Genomic DNA, 19,674 nt, shown 5'->3' with positions numbered 1-19,674 from the left:
TGTACATTCACCTCGAAGCCAACGTGTAAATAACTATTCAGCTGATAAGAGCTGATTAGATGTTCCAGGTGGCTACTGACAATAAATACAAGAATTTCAAGATGACATTCTTAGCATTGGTGTTCACACTTCCCAAAAGGCTGAAGATCTAAAGAGCATCTACCAACTACATATTTATTGGATCAATCGTAGCGCGTGCAACATCACATCTATTCAGGCGTTACTTAACCACAGAGGAGATGCACTTTGAACTAGTCTATAAATACCGTCGATTAATGGATTGTAACAAGATTCTCTTCAATAGCAGATCACAAACTGCAACATGTGGAACATTTAATTGCTCCTGTGGCTCTGGTCACTGCACCGTGTTTATGGCTGTTTTACAGCCGCAGTGATGCCAGTGCAAACACCGGCAAAGGCAAAAACTGATGGGAGCAGATGCAGATAAAGATCAGAAAAGGCACAAGGAAGGGGGAAATAATCCTACACATACTTCATAAAAAACATCAACCCAAAAACATTGACTAATGGTGAAGTTCACAGGCGGGAAGTCAGAACAGCTGAACCGTGATTTTAAAGGAGTTTTGAGGAATCGAAAAAGCTGATCCACCGACTGCAAACTGCATTAAAAAGCCAAAACTCCTAAGCCCCCTCCGCCTGTCACAAATTCCCATCAAAGGTTCTTCCGGCAAAAAATCAAAGCTGGATCTTTGGTGAAGAAACGGTTGGTGGCTACGAGTGAATGATTCACCTTATTTTTCCAGGTTCGTTAAGCACGCGGAGCGAGTTGGTGCCCACGGCAAAACGCGCAATACCTGTAACAAGCTGTTACTCCTCCATCCCACCTACGCAGAACTCCGTGCCCCCCGATCATTTTGGAAATATACATTGCAAAAACATTCTTTGGTGATGAAGTTGGTTGTACAGAGCGTGAGGTTTGTATCAAATAAAATAATCCACATAAATATTGTGTATATCTTAGCACATCTTGCTATGTGACCTGTTCAACCTTTATACAAAACGGTTAACATGGAATATTTACCAAAAGGACCAGTAAGCCCAAAATATATATATATTTTTCTAAGCATAAAAATAAAATAGGTGTGTTTTTGCATGTGTGAGTGGAATTTATGCCTATTTTCTTTTTAATTTGAAACTTACTACTCAAAATCAGCCAACCAAGATCAGTCTCTTTGCGAAGACACAGCTGCGGTTTGCAACACCACTTTATAAAATACCTTTCCCATTACTAAATGTTACTAACTGGGTAAAGTACCACCAGCTTACAATGGGAATATCATTCTAATTTCACATCTAAATTGTGAAGTTGCTCAATTGTGGCACCAGCCCTTGTGAAGACAGAGTTTTTCATGTAGTTCAAGCATCTGGAAATGTCTTTGTTATCTTAACATTTCACACAGATGGAAGAGGGCTCGGACAACGTAGCGATAGGCACAGCAACAAACCTAAAACCTTCAAGTGTATTAAAGCTGTATTGGATGGTCTCAGTCATCCTAATTACTCTGAGTCCTTGCCAAATCTTTTGGCTTATTACACAACCTAATAAATAGCTTGAATTCCTAAAATTAGTATGGGCACCCAAGTGACAACGACTCCGCCTCGTAATTGAGCTAAATCCATCTTTAAGGACCTTTAAACCGCGGAATTTGACCTTTTGAAACCATAGCGGCTTTATTTGCTGAAATACTTGGTAGCTGACAGCCTTGCCAATGAATACTTTAAAACCTCATCTAGAGAACGTCGCTGCTATAGCGCATTCCCACCCTTACATAAAACCAGAATCACATGTTAAAGGGTTATAAAACACTCAACCGCGGAAGTTTTCTCCTTAAAGATCACTCATTTAATAAGACCCGAACACAACTGAGTCTTCAGTGTATAAACCTGTGCAAGGAGAAGCCGCTGAAAAGGATAAAGAAACCACCATGGAGGGCAGAGGTGGGATTATCAGAATGAACTTTTCATACAAAACAGCGGAATGATTTTCTAAGTTCAGTACAATAAAATGAAATAATAAGGGAAGTTCTTCTTTTGAAGGAAAAGGACGAGAAAACTAATTAAAACAGTGACTAATGATTACATTGGAAAACCTGCAATGTTTGGATAATTTTTGGATGAAAAGCTCATCTATGACCGCAAGTGATCCACCGCCCTGTTGAGATAACTCTTCCACCCAAAGATTCTGTTTCTTAGATAAATCTTGAAAAATTGTGGGGTTCTTTGTCCGTTTTCTATTGGAATGCAAGAGGGTCCAGCGTAGGGCAACCAAGATGATTAAGGGAGTGGAGCATCTCCCTTATGAAGAAAGGCTGAGGGAGCTGGGGCTCTTTAGTTTGGAGAAGAGGAGACTGAGGGGTGACCTTATTAATGTTTATAAATATATAAAGGGTGAGTGCCATGAGGATGGAGTCAGGCTCTTCTCAGTGGCAAACAATGATAGGACAAGGGGCAATGGGATCAAGCTGGAACACAAGAGGTTCCACTTAAATTTGAGAAAGAACTTCTTCTCAGTGAGGGTGACAGAGCACTGGAACAGGCTGCCCAGGGAGGTTGTGGAGTCTCCTTCCCTGGAGACATTCAAAGCCCGCCTGGACACCTTCCTGTGCGACCTCACCCAGGCGTTCCTGCTCCAGCAGGGGGATTGGACTGGATGATCTTTTGAGGTCCCTTCCAATCCCAAACATACTGTGATACTGTGATTTCAGCTCGCACTGTTCTTAAATTGCACTAAATGACCCATGGATTGTTCAGGTAACCATATGAGGGCACGCTCTTAAAATGTGCATTTTGTCTGGGTATCCCTATAAGGCTACACTAACATGTATTTCTTTCCAATCCAATTCATTACCTTCAACTCAGAGCAATTAACAAATAAAACCAAATCATTTATTTGTATTGGAAGAGTCAGTTCAAGGTTCCTCCACCTTTTTAATTTGACAAGCGCACATCAATTTGCTGTGGGACTCATCACAACCACTTAAATACTGGCAAGAATACGGTAACATTCAACAAACTGGTAAAAATGTCCAAGTTGGTTCCTCTTTACTAAGGTATAAGAATTTTTCCTCTCCCCCAAAAACACTTGTACCCTGTTTCCCCAAAAATAAGACAGGGGCTTATATTAATTTTTGCTCCAAAAACTTATTACTTTTTTACACGCACAGCTGCCTGGGCACTATTTAAATCGGCTTTTTATATGAGCTGTAACTAGGGCTTATTTTCGGGGTAGGTCTTATTTTTGGGGAACAGATACCTTCTCTGTCCTCACGGATTTCCCTCTCCATCCCATGCTGTGTTTTCTTGCCCTCCAAATATCTTCTCTGATTTCAGACCCGCCTTTTTTTGGGAGCAGCTTTCCAAAAGCTTTGCCTAACCGCCCCGTATCTGACCTGCTATCTTCTGGGTCGTGTTCATCCTTGGAAAACAAAGACAACCTACCTCTTGGGTCTCGGACCGCAGCCAGGAAATCCCAACAGATGTTTAAGGACCAGCTCAACAACTAGAAACAAGTCCCACATCTCACCTGCACCCAAAAGTCGTTTGTAACAACGTCGTGATGCCCACGCAGAAGAAAATGGTCCCGATCAACTGGCTGGTGGCCCACTGGTCAAACCCGACGCACATGGCATCAGCGAGCAAAAAGGGCACGGCTATCGTTCCGCTGAAACACGTTAAGTAATGCTGGCAAAAGAAAAATGCTTCGTTAGTCCTGCAGCCAATATTAAGAAAGTAAATCAATATACGAGCATCTTCTGTGTTGGACGCTTTTGAATGATCCAAAGCTCTTGTTTCCTGGTCCTAAGCGTTTCTTCAAGTATTTTCCTGCCATGCCCTGTTGCTAACGGTCGCTATTTCTGTAGGATAATCCAGGTTATTTACACAGCCACATGGCTGCTGTTCTTGGTGAGGAGGTATCCAGGAAACTGTGCGCAAAACAGCTTCTAACCCAGAAAAGCAGATAAATAACTCCATTCACTTTCAACCATGTGAAAAACCATTTGCTTACAAATGAATTTAGAGCACACGCAAACTAGGATGCAAATAACCTCCCAAGTACCAGAAGCTAAGGACTCAGTAATTCTTTTTCAATCTAAATACGTTAAGCAAACAAACAAACACAAGTCACCACGTCCAACAACGCAGGGAAATATAAAATCCCCTACAGAACCGCCTGTCCTTGAAGAGAGGCAGAAATAAAAAGGATGCTTTGGAATGTGTTTGTTTGGAGATCTCAACATACTTTACAGATATTAAGAAATTCTCAGCATTCCTGTGGGACAGATATTATTGCCATTTGAGAGAGAAAGGGGATGAAACAAACTTTTGCTGCACACGAGTGGCTGAGCTGGTAGGAGCGTCCAGCTCACTACTCCAGGTTTACTCACTGCAGGACACACACAGAGCACAGAATTACTCTGCCCTGCTTACTAGTGAGGATGATGCCATCAAGCTTGTAGGATTGAAGTGTACAGTATTGCATGTGGGTAGGAACAACCCCAGGTTCCAGTGTAAGCTGGGGAATGACCTATTAGAGAGCAGTGTAGGGGAAAGGGACCTGGGGGTCCTGGGGACAGCAGGGTGAGCATGAGCCAGCACTGGGCCCTTGTGGCCAGGAAGGCCAATGGTACCTGGGGTGGGTTAGAAGGGGGTGGTCAGTAGGTCAGAGAGGTTCTCCTGCCCCTCTGCTCTGCCCTGGGGAGACCACACCTGGAATATTGTGTCCAGTTGTGGCCCCTCAGTTCCAGAAGGACAGGGAACTGCTGCAGAGAGTCCAGTGCAGGGCAACCAAGATGCTGAAGGGAGTGGAGCATCTCCCGTGTGAGGAAAGGCTGAGGGAGCTGGGGCTCTGGAGCTGGAGAAGAGGAGACTGAGGGGGGACCTCATTCATGTTCACAGAGATCTAAAGGGGCAGTGTCAGGAGGATGGAGCCAGGCTCTTCTTGGTGACAATCAGTGACAGGACAAGGGGTTATGGGTGCAAACTGGAACACAGGAGGTTCCACTTATATTTGAGAAGAAACTTGTTCCTGGTGAGGGTGTCAGAGCCTGGCCCAGGCTGCCCAGGGAGGTTGTGGAGTCTCCTTCTCTGCAGACATTCAAACCCGCCTGGACACCTTCCTGTGGAACCTCAGCTGGGTGTTCCTGCTCCATGGGGGGATTGCACTGGATGAGCTTTCCAGGTCCCTTCCAACCCCTGACATTCTGGGATTCTGTGACACACAAAACGCTAAACAAGCTTTAAAAGTTAGAGAAAAAAATATTATAGCTGTTTTGAAACGTACCTGTAAGCCCAAAAATATGCAGAGGTACCACGGAGGAACGTCTTCAATAGTGTAAATCATGTCAGTTCTCTGTGCGTCTAAACTGCCGCTGCTGTCCAGCGTCTCTGCCAACGAGCTCTGTTGTGATGGGGGGACACAAGAAACAACAGCGGGTCACACAGGAATAAACCCAATATGAACTATCCGGCCGTTCCTATATGCTCCAAGGTTGGTATAACACTCCCAGTTTGGTATAATATTCCCAAACCATACTGATACGTTACATTTTTAAAGCCTTTTCCACCTCTGCCGAGCTCAGCTGTAGCTACTGCGTTTGTACCAAGCACATGTACTTCTGTAAGCGATTCCCTGCTTACTTATACCAACACAATTGTCCGTTTATGATACAACTGATCTGGCAGGCAAAAGCTGCCAATAATGGCATTATCATGACAGACCTGGCTACTAAAAAACAAGAAAAAAAGGAAGAATCAGAACTAAGTAGAAGAGTCAACAATAGCTATTTTTAAAGCAGAATGGCCATCCTTGCATAAGAAACCAAAATCACAGGCAAGAGAGTTCCTTATTACAGTAATTGCTTCCCCCCTTCATTCTTACTCAATTTCAGTCTGGGTTAACCTTTTTCAAGCCATGAGATTTATAATTTTTGCTCCCATCCCACATTCAAACAGTCAAGAAAAACGCTAAATGTTATAACTGAACATATCCACGGCCAATTTATATTAACAGGGACAGGAATTTCAGCGAGTCCACACTCGGGCCTGCCTTGTGTCCTAATTTGCGGAGAACTAACACACAACTGACCACACATACACAGACATCAAAATCCCCACTGATATTCCATTTAAAAAATGATTCAGTGCAATAATTTCTTCTTTAAGACTACACGGAATCGCTTTGTTCCAACGCTCTGGTTTTGAAATTCCTGCAAACAAACCCACAATTGCTCCAAAGCCCAAATACCAACAATAAAAGCAGGAGGAAGTATCGCGTTTTATCATTTCAGCTCAACTATCCAAAGAAATCCCTTATATAACCACGGCGCTGACCTAATCCCCACTCGAACACAACAAACTCATGTGGAGTAGCCTTACACAAAGACCAACAACTTTGCCAGACTCGTGACTGTGCCTCAAGTGGCCTTTACTTCTTCAAAAATCACAATACAACCGCAGTTCGTGCTTAGATAATCTCCACGTGGTTTATCATCGCCAAGGCCAGGGAAACCTGACCCACGGTACCTCCCTCCGATTCCTGTTGGGAAAATCGATGCCAGCGGGTTAATTCAAATTGAGGGAGAGTAAACGACCACAGCACTATGGGAAAGGTCGAGGGTATTACGGTGGAAAAGGGAAATGCAGAAGCGCTAATTTCAGAAGAGTCGTTAAGCACCGAGCAATCTGCTCACCAGGATGAGCTGAACTAAAGTGTGGGTCCTACACAGAGGATTAAGGGAAACTGTTGACTGCACAACTCATCTTGCTGATTTGCAGCACTGACATCAATCTTTTAATTGGATTGAAAGCTGAAAGGCTGCTCTGCTGAATTGAATCTCTAAAAATGACAAATGTAAAGAATCAAAGACTTGAATTTTAGAGCTTCTCCTCATGCTGGAAGGCGAGTGCTGAGCGACAGTGAAACCGTACGTGTCTTGTCTCTAACTGGGCCTTTGGAAAACAGGCGAATATCTGCACAACAATGTGATTACGTGTGGATCCAAGGCAGGACACCAAGGTCTGACCCGCTCAGATGGGCAGGAGGAGGAAGACTCAACAGCCAACAGGGTTATGGATATTTAGCATCACTAGAGGCTTCTGAGAACTTGCTCAGGAAAACCAAGATTCACCTAGAGAAGCTCTTGGGATACTTTCTGTTGTTACAAAACAGTTTTGTTAACCTTTCCTCAGAAACTATACAAACACATACACCTATATCTATAAAAATACGCGTACGATTGCCTCACCTCTCTTTTATTTCACTGCAACATATGCCCTGCCTGAGAACTTTGCTCACCAGTGATGCTGCCTGTTTATTCAACATTTTGACTAAGAGGTCGTCACCCACTCTCAGAGGTCACGAAGGAAGAAAGAACGATTACAACATCTGCTCCCGAGGCAGGAACAGCGAGGTGTCAGCAGAAATTAACTGTTTGCTGCATGAATCACGTCACCGTTGGCATCCTGAAGCCACCCAAAGAGCAGCGCAGATGTAGGAGAACAAACCGGGGCTATTTCCCACCTGGCTATGGTGCACTGAGCAAGCGGCACGACTCCTTCTTCCACAGACAGAAATGGGGTTTTCAAAGCTCATGATGTTCCCATGCAGGATATGAGGTGTTCTAAAAACCCACTAAGTGATCTGCACAGATTGGTGGTTCTGTTTCAGTCCTTGCCTTTTGAAAACCCAACTTTCGGCCTCTTCTCTAGCATTTCCAAACCAATATCTCAGGGGCTACTTAACTGTTCCACCTAGTGCCAAACACTTGTTTTTCTTCACAGGACTGAGGAGGTCACATCACATAGATTCCTGAACTCCTGCACTTTCTTTTCTAGCCTAGTCTACTCTATTCTACTCTAGTCTAGCCTAGTCTACTCTAGTCTAGCCTAGTCTAGTCTACTTCCCCTCTTCTTCGGGCAGTAGAAATCAGAAACAACAACCTTTTTCTATCAGGATGACCACGGCACACGCAAGTTTATTAGTCCTGAAAGAGCTTTTCATATGTGGTTCCATTTATGTCTACGTTTGTCTGCAAAGAACAAAAAGATGAGCAGGCGCCAGGTCTAGGAACAAGTCGACTCATCATAGAAAACAGATCAACAACTGCTAAATCATTTAAGTGAAGTTTATCGGTCTTCCAACAAAGGAGTTTCAAAATTTACAGCATAATTAGCACAGCAATGTCTGTCACACACAGCAATGTGTTCAGATTAAAAACGATCCAGGATATCATTTCCTCCAAAAGCCAGACTTGTTCTGCTTTGGGAGAGGAAGTTTTTGCCTTGACCAAACTTTTAGCAGATAATGGCTACAGTGAAATGATATAAAAGAGCCCAAATGAGGAATGTGAGAGCAGGGTGAGGTCGGGTCAGCCCACTGAAAGTCACTGGGGAGTCACCGGCCCCCTCATTGCTCAAGCGTGTGGCTGCTGGTTTAAGGCACTGACCACGTGCTGGTGCTTGCCAAGTAAACTGGGAATTAACTGCACCTTGGAGAGTGAGATACCCATCTGAGACTAATGCGTTCTTCTTACTTTTAACTGGCCAAAGGTGGGACAACACAAAAATGAAAGGTAAAAAACAGAATGAGTATAAAGGCGGGGTGGGAAGTGAGACAGAGGTAAAGATGTAGCAAAAATGTTGGGGAAAAACGGAACAAAAACCAGAATAAACCCACCCCAAAATTCAAAGAAGCAAAGCCCAACAGCAGTGCAAGATGAACACTCTGCTATGAAGTACCAAAAAAACCCTGATTAACTGTGGCGAACAAGCCGTTTAGAGAAATTCTTAAATAAAGAGCTGACAACATGTTCAAATTAATTCTATTAAGCAACAAGCACCATGGCATTGTTTATAGGGATGCAGCAATACAGTTATTTCTCATTTGGGCTAATAGTTTATTGTTTCAGTTAAGAAATATTGAGAGACAATGTATTGGGGCATCGTCCAGCAATTAAGTGCATTGCAGTCCCCTTTGTCAAAGGCTTTTTATCCATTTGCATTCACTTTTTTGAACGGAAAGCCAAGAACAAAATCAGTGTGCACATGAGGTGGACTGCGAACTGGCTGAAGGGGAGAAGCCAGGGAGTCGTGGTCAATGGGGCAGAGTCCAGTTGAGGCCTGGATCCAGTGCAGAGCCTCAGGGGGCAGTGCTGGGGTCGGGATTATTCAATATATTCATCAATGATTTGGACGAGGGAATAGAGTGACTGTCAGCAAGTTTGCTGGTGACACCAAGCTGGGAGGAGTGGTGACACTGGAAGCTGTGCTGCCATCAGAGACCTGGACAGGCTGGAGAGTTGAGCAGGGAAACATTGAATGAAATAGAACAAGGGCAAGTGTAGAGTCTTGAATGTGGGCAGGAACAACCCAGTGTAAGTTGGCGAATGAGCTATTAGAGAGCAGTGTAGGGGAAAGGAACCTGAGGGTCCTGGGGACAGCAGGGTGACCATGAGCCAGCACTGGGCCCTTGTGGCCAGGAAGCCAATGGTACCTGGGGTGGGTTAGAAGGGGGTGGTCAGTAGGTCAGAGAGGTTCTCCTGCCCCTCTGCTCTGCCCTGGGGAGACCACACCTGCAATATTGTGTCCAGTTGTGGCCCCTCAGTTCCAGAAGGACAGGGAACTGCTGCAGAGAGTCCAGCACAGGGCAACCAAGATGCTGAAGGGAGTGGAGCATCTCCCGTGTGAGGAAAGGCTGAGGGAGCTGGGGCTCTGGAGCTGGAGAAGAGGAGACTGAGGGGTGACCTCATTCATGTTCACAGAGATCTAAAGGGGCAGTGTCAGGAGGATGGAGCCAGGCTCCTCTCAGTGACAACCAGTGATAGGACAAGGGGCAATGGGTGCAAACTGGAACACAGGAGGTTCCACTTAAATTTGAGAAGAAACTTGTTCGTGGTGAGGGTGTCAGAGCCTGGCCCAGGCTGCCCAGGGAGGTTGTGGAGTCTCCTTCTCTGCAGACATTCAAACCCGCCTGGACCCCTTCCTGTGGAACCTCAGCTGGGTGTTCCTGCTCCATGGGGGGATTGCACTGGATGAGCTTTCCAGGTCCCTTCCAACCCCTGACATTCTGGGATTCTGGGATGAAGCATGCTTAAGCAAAAAGCAGGAGGTTTGCTCAGATTACCAGAAATAGTAGCCTCAAAAACTTGATAATACATGAGGCTGTTAATTGCGACATTCCCTGCAGGCCACAGCAAAGGTTTAACTCGAGCAGATCTGGTTGATTAAAACTCATGGTCTCTACAAGGTGAATTATCACCCGTCATTTCCAGTTCTGATCACACGGATCAAGCGGAAGGGAGCAAAATATTTGCTTGGTAAAAACAGGCCATGAAGACACGTGTTAATGTCTGGAGGTGGTTCATCTGAGTTGCACAATTTCACCCCGACACCTTTTGCTCAAGCCTTTATCAGATTGTGTCTCTCCGCACTAGTCTGAGCATGGTCTAGAAATCGGGCATCACAGACTCATGTGTGTCAAGAGTTGCCAAAATGTGTCCGTTAAACTATCAGCGTGATCGGGATGGGAGTTGAGATGTATTCAAGATGTACAGACAGACTGTTTGTAAGAGACAGAGTGTACAAAGGCGCCTCCTGACATTCACAACATTCTTCTACAACGTCACACTACAAGACCTTTGTCAGAATAACCCATTTCGTTTTCAATCAAATTCAGGCATGAATTTTGATGTCTGATCACTTTGATATCACCCTTGCCCCAAGAGAAGTTACAGTCTCATAGGAACGAGCAGCATGACTTGGAATCAAGAGTTTTTGTTCTTGTTCCAATTCTGACATCTGAAAATTGTGGTCAAATTGAGGTTTTTCAGAGATAATGCTTAAACACAAAGCCAATTAGGTATAAACGCTTCAGAACGTGCTGTTCAGATTTACTGTAATCCTCTTATTTTGAACAAAAGAAATCAAATTCACACTGTCTCTTCTTGCAATATTGTAATTGAACAAGCTTGAGGAATGATGGAACTGAGAAAAAAGATGCAAAAATCACAAATTGGTCTCATTTGAGGCCTCAACTGGGTCTTTCTGAACAGCTAAGACACAATCATCGTTACCTTAAGGAAAAATGTTCAAGGGTTTTAACGAAAGACCTGAACTTCATTCACAAAGCTGTTGTCAAATAATTATAAACACCCACTTACTTGAAAGAAGGATTAGAAAACTTCAATTTATGAGGTTTAAGCTTGGAAGAAATTGGGAGAGTGGAAGAGTTCCCACTTTTGAATGTGGCCACCACCACCAGTTAACTTGACTAAAAGCAGAAAAAAGTTAAGAACTGAAGAACAGAACAGAATGACCTTAGGAGGGAAACTATGCAAAAGGCCCATGGAAATGAAGAAATAAAAAAAATTGCATATTGTGAATTTTGGTGCCAGGTCAAAGTGCATTAAGTGCTTCTAATGTTTGCTGAGTCATTCATTGCCCACTTTCTGCAACCAAGATCTGTGACCAGAGGAGTCATGAGGACCCAACTCCCCTAAGCCTGATCTCAATCTGCAAGTCAGCACGTCTGATTAGAGGAATAAAAATATGTCAGCCAAGTAAAACGAGTGCGGACAAATCACAGAACTGAAAGGCACCTGTGTGAGGTGTGAGCAGGTGCAAGATCTGCTCAGCATGGTTGTAAAGCTTAAGGAGGAGATTGAGACAGTGAGGACCATCAGGGAGTGTGAAAAGGAAATGAAGTGGTGGAGTAACTCCCTGGTGTGCCACTCAGAGAGGCTCCAGGGGGATACCCCCCAAAGGTAATGGACCCCTTGCCCTGCCGGGCAGAGGGAGAAGACCTGAGACAGCCCTGCCCTGTCAAGCAGAGGTAGGGGACAGAAAAGATGACGAGGGTTGGAAGCAGGTTCCACTTTGGGGCCGTGGGCAATCCTCCTCCCTACCTGCTTTACTTCCCCAGGTGCCCCTCTGTAATAGGTTTGAGGCCCTGGATCTTGAAGAGGAGGTAGGTGAGGATGTGGTGCAAGGCCTGCCTACAAGGTCACATAGAAAGAGGCAGAGCCTCAAGACCACCTCAAATAAGAAAGAAAGAAGGGTAATTGTAGTAGGCAATTCCCTTCTGAGAGGGACAGAGGGCCCAATCTGCAGAGTTGACCCTCATCGTAGGGAAGTGTGCAGTCTACCTGGAATCAGGAGCATCACCAGGACGCTCCCCAACCTGGTGCACCCAACGGACTACTGCCCACTGCTGGTCTTCCAGAGAGATGGGGAGGAAGCTGCATCCTGCAGTCTGAGGGGAATGAAGAAAGATTTCAAGGCCTTGGGACAGATGGTAAAAGAGTCTGGGGCTCCAGTGATTTTCTCTTCCCTCCTTCCAGTTTTGAGTGATGATATGGGAGGGAATAGAAAAATTCAGTCTGTAAACAATTGGCTACAGGACTGGTGCTACAGGCCCGGCTTTGGGTTCTTTGATAATGGCTGGTTTTACCTGCCACCAGTCCAAACAGTGATATGTGGGGAAAGGTTTATCTCGCAGGGGCAAAAGGATGCTGGGACAGGAATTAGCAGGGCTCATTTGGAGAGCTTTAAACTGGACTCAAAGCGGGGTGGGGTTGTAGCTGGGCTTGCATCAGTGGGGCAGCACTCTAGAACTGATGAAGGCTGGGAGGCCTCCCATACCCCTGGGGTGAAATCGGTGTGCTCAGCTCACTCTGAAATGCCTGCACACCAATGTGTGCAGCGCAGGGAATAAGCAGGAGGAGTGAGAAACCTGTGATAGGGCAGGAGATGATGACCTAGAGGCAATTACAGAGACATGGTGGGACAGCACACATGACTGGAATGTGCTCATGGATGGCTGTGTCCTTTATAGGAAAGACAGGCCAGCCAGGCGTGGTGGTGGAGTTGCTCTCTATGCAACTACAATGTATTGAGTATTGTCCAGACACGGATGAGGAGTGAGTTGAGAGTCTGTGGGTGAAAGTTAAGGGGCAGGCTGGCAAGGGTGATACTGTGGTGGGTGTCTCTTCTAGGCCACCTCATCAGGGTGAGGATGAGGCCTCTACAGACAGCTGAGAGCAGCCTCACAGTCACAGGCCCTGGTTGTGGTGGGGGATTTTAACTTCCCTGATGTTTGTTGGAAGGACTACTCGGCCAGCAACCACAGTCTAGGAAGTTCCTCCAGTGCCTTGACGAGAACTTTCTGATGCAAAGGGTGGAGGAGCCGACTAGGAGAGGTGCTGGACGCCTTCCTGTGTAACCTCATCTGGGTGTTCCTGCTCCGGGAGGCAGATTGCACTGGATGAGCTTTCGAGGTCCCTTCCTATCCCTGACATTCTGTGACACTGTGTGATCCTGTGAAAACGCAAGAATGAGTTCTCACCCAGACAGAAACCACCACGTACCTTTTCTGCGATGCCATTTTCTGTTGTATAGATGGCCATCAGCTCCGTGTCTTCTGTATCCTGATCGCCGCTGGATGTTGCTCCACCATTTATCACAACCTTCAACAAAACAAAAGAAGTGCAAGGTCTTACAATACACATTTTTTTCTGCAATCGTACCTCAGTTTTCTCCCTTGGTGCTTGACATCTGCCTTTGACATTTTGTCAGAAAACGTGGCAAGCCGTAATTTCTACAACAGCGTGTCTGGGAATGTACAGAAGCTTGAAAGAAATCACATGAGGCTCCTCAAAGTTTCGATAGTGAGGGTGGGGGGAACTACAAGAGCTCTTAAGAGACAGATGTACAACAGAATGATGCAACTGAAAATCTGAATGAATAAAAGAAGACAAACAAATGTTTCCTTAGTCAAGTAACTCAGGGGCTGGTGTGTTCTGCAGGACGACAGTTAATTGTTCTAATAATGAACTTTCCCAGGTACTGAATGTCCTGTGCACAGCACTGCTTGGGAGCACACGCCTGAAATAACTGCAGACAACAGACCTGGTCACGTTTATACATAAACAAGCAGCAAAAGATGCTTTACTAACTACTTGTGGATGTAAAGGTTTAGTACAACACGGTTAGACAAAGCGTTAAAACTGATTCACGCCACTTGACGCTGTGGTACCTGCACTGGTACTTACGGGCAGGGTGAAAAAGGTGGGATGTTTTGATTCATCCTCGTATTTGCCTTCTGTTGAGCCTCCCGCCTCCACGGATTTGGACGTGGTGTTCTTCCCGATCCCCATCGTTTCCAGAATGTCCAGGACTTGCATACAGCCCCCAGAGGATGCTCCTGGGATGACAGGCCAGGTACCACAGACAATAATTCAACCAGCGGCACCTCCAGGGATCACCAAAGCGCTCAGTAATCCAGCTGGAACATCAGGATGGCTCGTTTAGGTATCGTTAGCATTGACGGCACCTAGAATTGAAGAGACAAATTAATTTCTCCTTGATTACGCAAGACAGATGTACAAACACACATGCCCCGCAGCCTTGGTTCCTGTTCACGCTCGTGACTCACCAACTCTTACAATTCCTTTTGGATTTGATAATTAGCAGATTATCATTTCAAGATAAAGCTGATGATATTTTCAGTTCTTCCCGATGGGAATACCGTGATTATTCTCTCCTTCTTCTCTTGTGGTTGTCAATTATTAATAGTATATTTAAACTCTGGTTTTGTTTCAATTTCATGGTCATTTCCATAGAACTTAATGAACAGAGAACATTTACATGGAACAGCTTGCTACTGAACATTCCCTGCAAACAATGCTTGCGCTTCTTCAAAGAGTCTACATTTGTATTCACGAGTTCACCTCTGTATAATTAAATCCTCCCTTTTAAAACAACTTATTTTTCAATAAAAAGCACCCAGGGAGCTTGGACGGGATGGACAGTGAGCCTATTTTAGCCAGAAACAGCCTTTTCTGCCTAACATCCTTAACTGAAATCACCCAAGTTGCACAAGGGACATTTAAAATAATCTGCGTGATGATGCCGAAGCGACCACTTCAGGAGAAAAATGTGCATTTTAATTCATATCGCCACTATTTTGGCACAGGAATGGGAAAAACTGTACAGTTTACTGTATTTCTGCATTTCTATATGGGTCACTATGCTGTAGTTTTCCTTAAATTAAACCATGGTCACTCACACTTTTGCCATTTCCAAGAGTGAGGAACATGAATGGAGAGATTTGAACCTAAACTTCCAACAGGAAAGCAAAGAAAATCCTGCACCAAACCGAGTTTTGCAACCTGTGGTTCCTTGTGCTTCCAAAACCCAAAGTGCAGCTCCAAACAGCTCCAGATAAAACAGCACCAGGTGAAAGGACATGATAGAACCTGTAAAATGGCCTTTTCAGAATCATATTAAGCAAAGTTTTCTGCAAAACCAGGAAAGTAATTAAGCAACCAAACCTGCCGCGCACTGGCGTTACTTCAAAGGCAAGTTAATGATGTTTGTGACTTAATTGCTTGAGGTGGAAACGCAGCTAATGGACATTCAGAAACACCGTTGTGTATTTATTAGAAAGCGAAAAAAAGGAGGGTTTGGGTTTTTTAACTCTCCCTTCTTCCAAAATGCTGCTCAGGGAAACACCAGCAGCTGGAACAGCGACTGCTATTGCAATCATAATGAAACTTGACAAAGCCCCTTCTGCTCAGGGCAATTTGGGGCTGTTTGAAAAATTAGAGTACTAATATTTTCGAAACTCTTAATAACTGTTAATTGCCCGTTCGCTAGAAAATTCGGGTTACTTCAGGTGAAAGAGATGAATCTTTCAAAGCGATGTAACTTCTCAAGAGAGAAAATATATGTACATATTAATTATCTTTCATTTGAATTAAGACTAAGGACCAGTTCCAGAACTTGCCCTCACACCATTCTGCAAACACATTCCTATTTTTCCAATAACCACAGACATCCCCTTCAAAAGTGCGAATCTCCGGACACAAATAACATCTTTAAATCAGTTTCTGTGCTGCTGAGATTTGCGATGTCTCCTCAAATCTTTATATAAAAGTCCATCTCAAATGCAGGTCTGAGAGGTGATGTGAACGGGTTAGAGGAAGAAAAAGGTTTGGGGGACCTCTGGAGTGCTGTTTTCTCTCAATGTAGACATATTTTATTCTCCAAGAAAATCAGTGATGGAGACACAGAATCCCAGAATGTGAGGCGTTGGAAGGGACCTGGAAAGCTCATCCAGTGCAATCCCCCATGGAGCAGGAACACCCAGCTGAGGTTCCACAGGAAGGTGTCCAGGCGGGTTTGAATGTCTGCAGAGGAGGAGACTCCACAGCCTCCCTGGGCAGCCTGGGCCAGGCTCTGACACCCTCACCAGGAACAAGTTTCTTCTCAAATATAAGTGGAACCTCCTGTGTTCCAGTTTGAACCCATTACCCCTTGTCCTGTCACTGGTTGTCACCGAGAAGAGCCTGGCTCCATCCTCCTGACACTGCCCCTTTAGATCTCTGTGAACATGAATGAGGTCCCCCCTCAGTCTCCTCTTCTCCAGCTCCAGAGCCCCAGCTCCCTCAGCCTTTCCTCACACGGGAGATGCTCCACTCCCTTCAGCATCTTGGTGGCTGCGCTGGACTCTCTGCAGCAGTTCCCTGTCCTTCTGGAGCTGAGGAAGGAACACCTGGAATATTGTGTCCAGTTGTGGTCTCCCCAGGGCAGAGCAGAGGGGCAGGAGAACCTCTCTGACCTACTGACCACCCCCTTCTAACCCACCCCAGGTACCATTGGCCTTCCTGGCCACAAGGGCCCAGTGCTGGCTCATGCTCACCCTGCTGTCCCCAGGACCCCCAGGTCCCTTTCCCCTACACTGCTCTCTAACAGGTCATTCCCCAACTTACACTGGAACCTGGTGTAGTTTAGCACGGCGTAGTTTACTCTGGCAGCGTTATCACCTTAGATTGGAAAGGAAAAGGGAAAGGGCCAAACTACACGTCCCGAACAAACACAACCATGCCAAGAAAACCCTGGCCTAAGAGTCCCAGCAGCAAAGCCGTCGTTCAGATCTGGTTTAAGGTATTTGGGCACGATAAGCTTCTTAGTTAGCATTAAACAGCATCTCCATGGGTGCAAAAGAAAAAAAGACCATCTAATCCTATTTTACGTGGTGTTGCAAAAGAGTCAGGCTGCTATCTTCCCAAAGATGTGATCATTGCTCGCAATTGTTCCAGGGAATTGCATCAGGAGGGTAGAGAAATAAACTGCACCTTGTATTAATTCCTGAGAGCTGGAAAAATAGCGTGTGATAAGGGTTCCCAGGTGATCACGGACAAACGATTCCAAATTAATACACAGAAATAGCCTCATCTGCTACTTTTCCTAGAGAGGGAGTGTGTGTGTACACATATATACACACACAAAATCATTACATGCATTCTGTGTTGGGGGGACAGCCCAGGGAAAACAAGGAGAACAGATTTCCAAACTCTTCTTTCTTACTTCTTCCTACTACTCAGCAATCAAACCCACACTTCACGGCACAGACGATAACCAGAGATTTTCGGAATACTTTGATTCCGCAATCAGAAGCGTCAAATTGAAACAGAAATCTTTCTGGAGATCAGGTTATATGAAAGAGATAATTCTTTATCAAACCTCTTATCCCACCAAGTGAGCACAGCTAAACAGGGTGTCTCAGACATTTTATAGCCCTCTGTAACAAATCCAATAGAGGAGAGGCTGAAAAGTCATGTAAAAAGAGATAAAACTCATTCATCAGCCAGGTACTCACAGTACAATGAATTATCTGCCGCCGTGGATCAAATGGAAAGGCTACAAGTGAAATTTCCACCAGGATACTCATTAACATTCATCTTCTTCTACACCAAACGATCTCCAGCGCTCATACATGATTAACCCCGAGGGTCCAAAGCTGACAGGGTTTACAGCCCTTCAGATAAGATGAGGATCTAGAAAAACAGGGACAGGCCAGGTGCAAGTTCACGGGAGGTAAACCCTCCTCACCCATTGCGGGGAAAGGTCCATCTGCATCTTCAACACGTTTGCTTTTCTCCAACACACAAATCTTCCCGATTTGGTGCCATCCGCACAGGACACGAAGCTACAGGAGCGTCTGGTTTGACACAACACTCGGCATTTTCACGGCTACGCCACATTTTCTATTTTACCAAGGGAGCGCCTCTTGTCTTTAAACAAATTACAATGCACAGTCACAAATGTTTTATCGATCTATAAAGCAGCAGAAATGCAAACACAAATGGGGTACTTTAAAGCTGTGGTTTGCTGTATTGCTTTCCATCCAACGCTAAGCTCTGCTGGAGGAGGTTGCGACGACAAGTAAACCAGCTGGTGAAAGAGATACAAGGAGTATTCGAGCTCGTATGAAAAATAAGTGTATTCCTTCTATCTCTTTGCATGGTATGGGTCAAACCAAATGAACTAATTAATCAGTACCTGCGGTCCCCCCCTCTCCACCTTGACCGTGGAAAATCAGGACCTGCCCTACATTTGGTGGCCCCGCGCTGCTGCGCAAGGGAAATATTCATCAAGGAAGCACAACAGAGTGGTTGTAAAACACGGCGGGGATGGAACGTTGTGTGGAGTGACCTGATGGAACAGCTCCCGCGGTCACCGGGGCGGGTTTGTCACCTGGTAAGGACAGGTCACAGCATCCCGAGGAGGGAGCGGTGGTGGATCCAACCCGGATCCTTCTGGTTTTTACAGACGGTCGAAGAGCCAAGAGAGCTCAGCCTGTTGCATACACTGAGATTAGAATCAAACTAATGTGACAGCTTAATTACAGCCTTCAATTTATCATCTGTAACCAGGTGTCAGACTCACCTGAATAACAACAACTTTCTCCTGCGAGCAGAGAGGATGCTCAGGTAGAAATTGTCCCATTTTGCATCAATTAAGCATAGTTTCACCTAAATTTTCAATAAATGCAGAACACCTGAGGTGAATAACCTGAACCACAACAATACATTTGCAGTTCCACTGTCTCCAGTGGGTGTTTCAAGTGTCTGAGGTCTCTGAAACTCAAGCACACTGTGTGTTTATATACAAATCAAGGCATCCTATACGTCTGAGATGATAATTTGGCAAAAGGCAAATCACAGAGATGGGGAAAGGGACCTGAACTCCCTGCACATCAGGATATCTTATTGTTAAAATGCACCAAGTCTGAGCAGAAGATAAAACCGGTTTTAAAGAAGATAAACTCTCAGTTCCTGTAGTGTCAAACAGCCACAAAGAAATTAAGCCAGCAACAAATGCAGCACAACTACTCTGTTTAGTTTAAAAAAGTGCATTTAGGCCAAGCAGCTACTACTACTCCATAACACTTAGGGACATATTAAAGAGAAACTGCTCACGGTTTGGTGTCCAGCTGATGTTCTCCAAGGGACACGGAAGGGGACAGACAGACAGACAGACATTCAGACTGGGTCTGATGTATCCTGGGAGATGCAGACGGCTGCGGGGGGGGATGCCAAGACATTGGGGAAGTTTTAAGAGATTCCTTCACTGGAAACACTGTACCAAACCGATGAGGGAAACAGCGAGTGCTTCTGAGCTTTCAAGGTAATGAAGGAACTTTGTGGAGGCTCCAGTTAGACCAGTTTACTTAGGGGGTACAGCTACCCCTGGCCAGACACACCATTCAACACAAAAGTGGGGCAATTCCCAGTTAAATTATGGAACAACAGCTTTTTCCAGATTGCTAGTAGGTCTAGTTATGCCTGCCATACAAAATTTCTGTAGTGATTT

At 45.1% G+C, this 19,674-nt stretch overlaps 1 protein-coding gene across 3 annotated transcripts in view; it reads right to left on the bottom strand.

The window, feature by feature from the left end:
- Positions 1-19,674, bottom strand: part of SLC23A2 (solute carrier family 23 member 2) — a 56,214-nt gene that overhangs the window by 18,806 nt on the left and 17,734 nt on the right. For all 3 annotated transcript variants that reach the window (XM_065856640.2, XM_071799304.1, XM_065856641.2), the window contains 4 exons: positions 14,067-14,347; positions 13,383-13,481; positions 5,303-5,419; positions 3,545-3,702 (listed from right to left, as the gene is read on the bottom strand). In XM_065856640.2, the coding sequence (XP_065712712.1) occupies positions 3,545-3,702; positions 5,303-5,419; positions 13,383-13,481; positions 14,067-14,198 (506 nt within the window). In that variant the 5' untranslated portion in view covers positions 14,199-14,347. The remainder of the gene's footprint in view (positions 1-3,544; positions 3,703-5,302; positions 5,420-13,382; positions 13,482-14,066; positions 14,348-19,674) is intronic.

The sequence above is a fragment of the Patagioenas fasciata genome, chromosome 26 (genome assembly GCF_037038585.1).
Source record: "Patagioenas fasciata isolate bPatFas1 chromosome 26, bPatFas1.hap1, whole genome shotgun sequence".
In the NCBI taxonomy this organism is placed as follows: domain Eukaryota; kingdom Metazoa; phylum Chordata; class Aves; order Columbiformes; family Columbidae; genus Patagioenas; species Patagioenas fasciata.
Note: the sequence above shows the minus strand (reverse complement) of the source record. Positions and strands in the feature narration are given on the sequence as shown.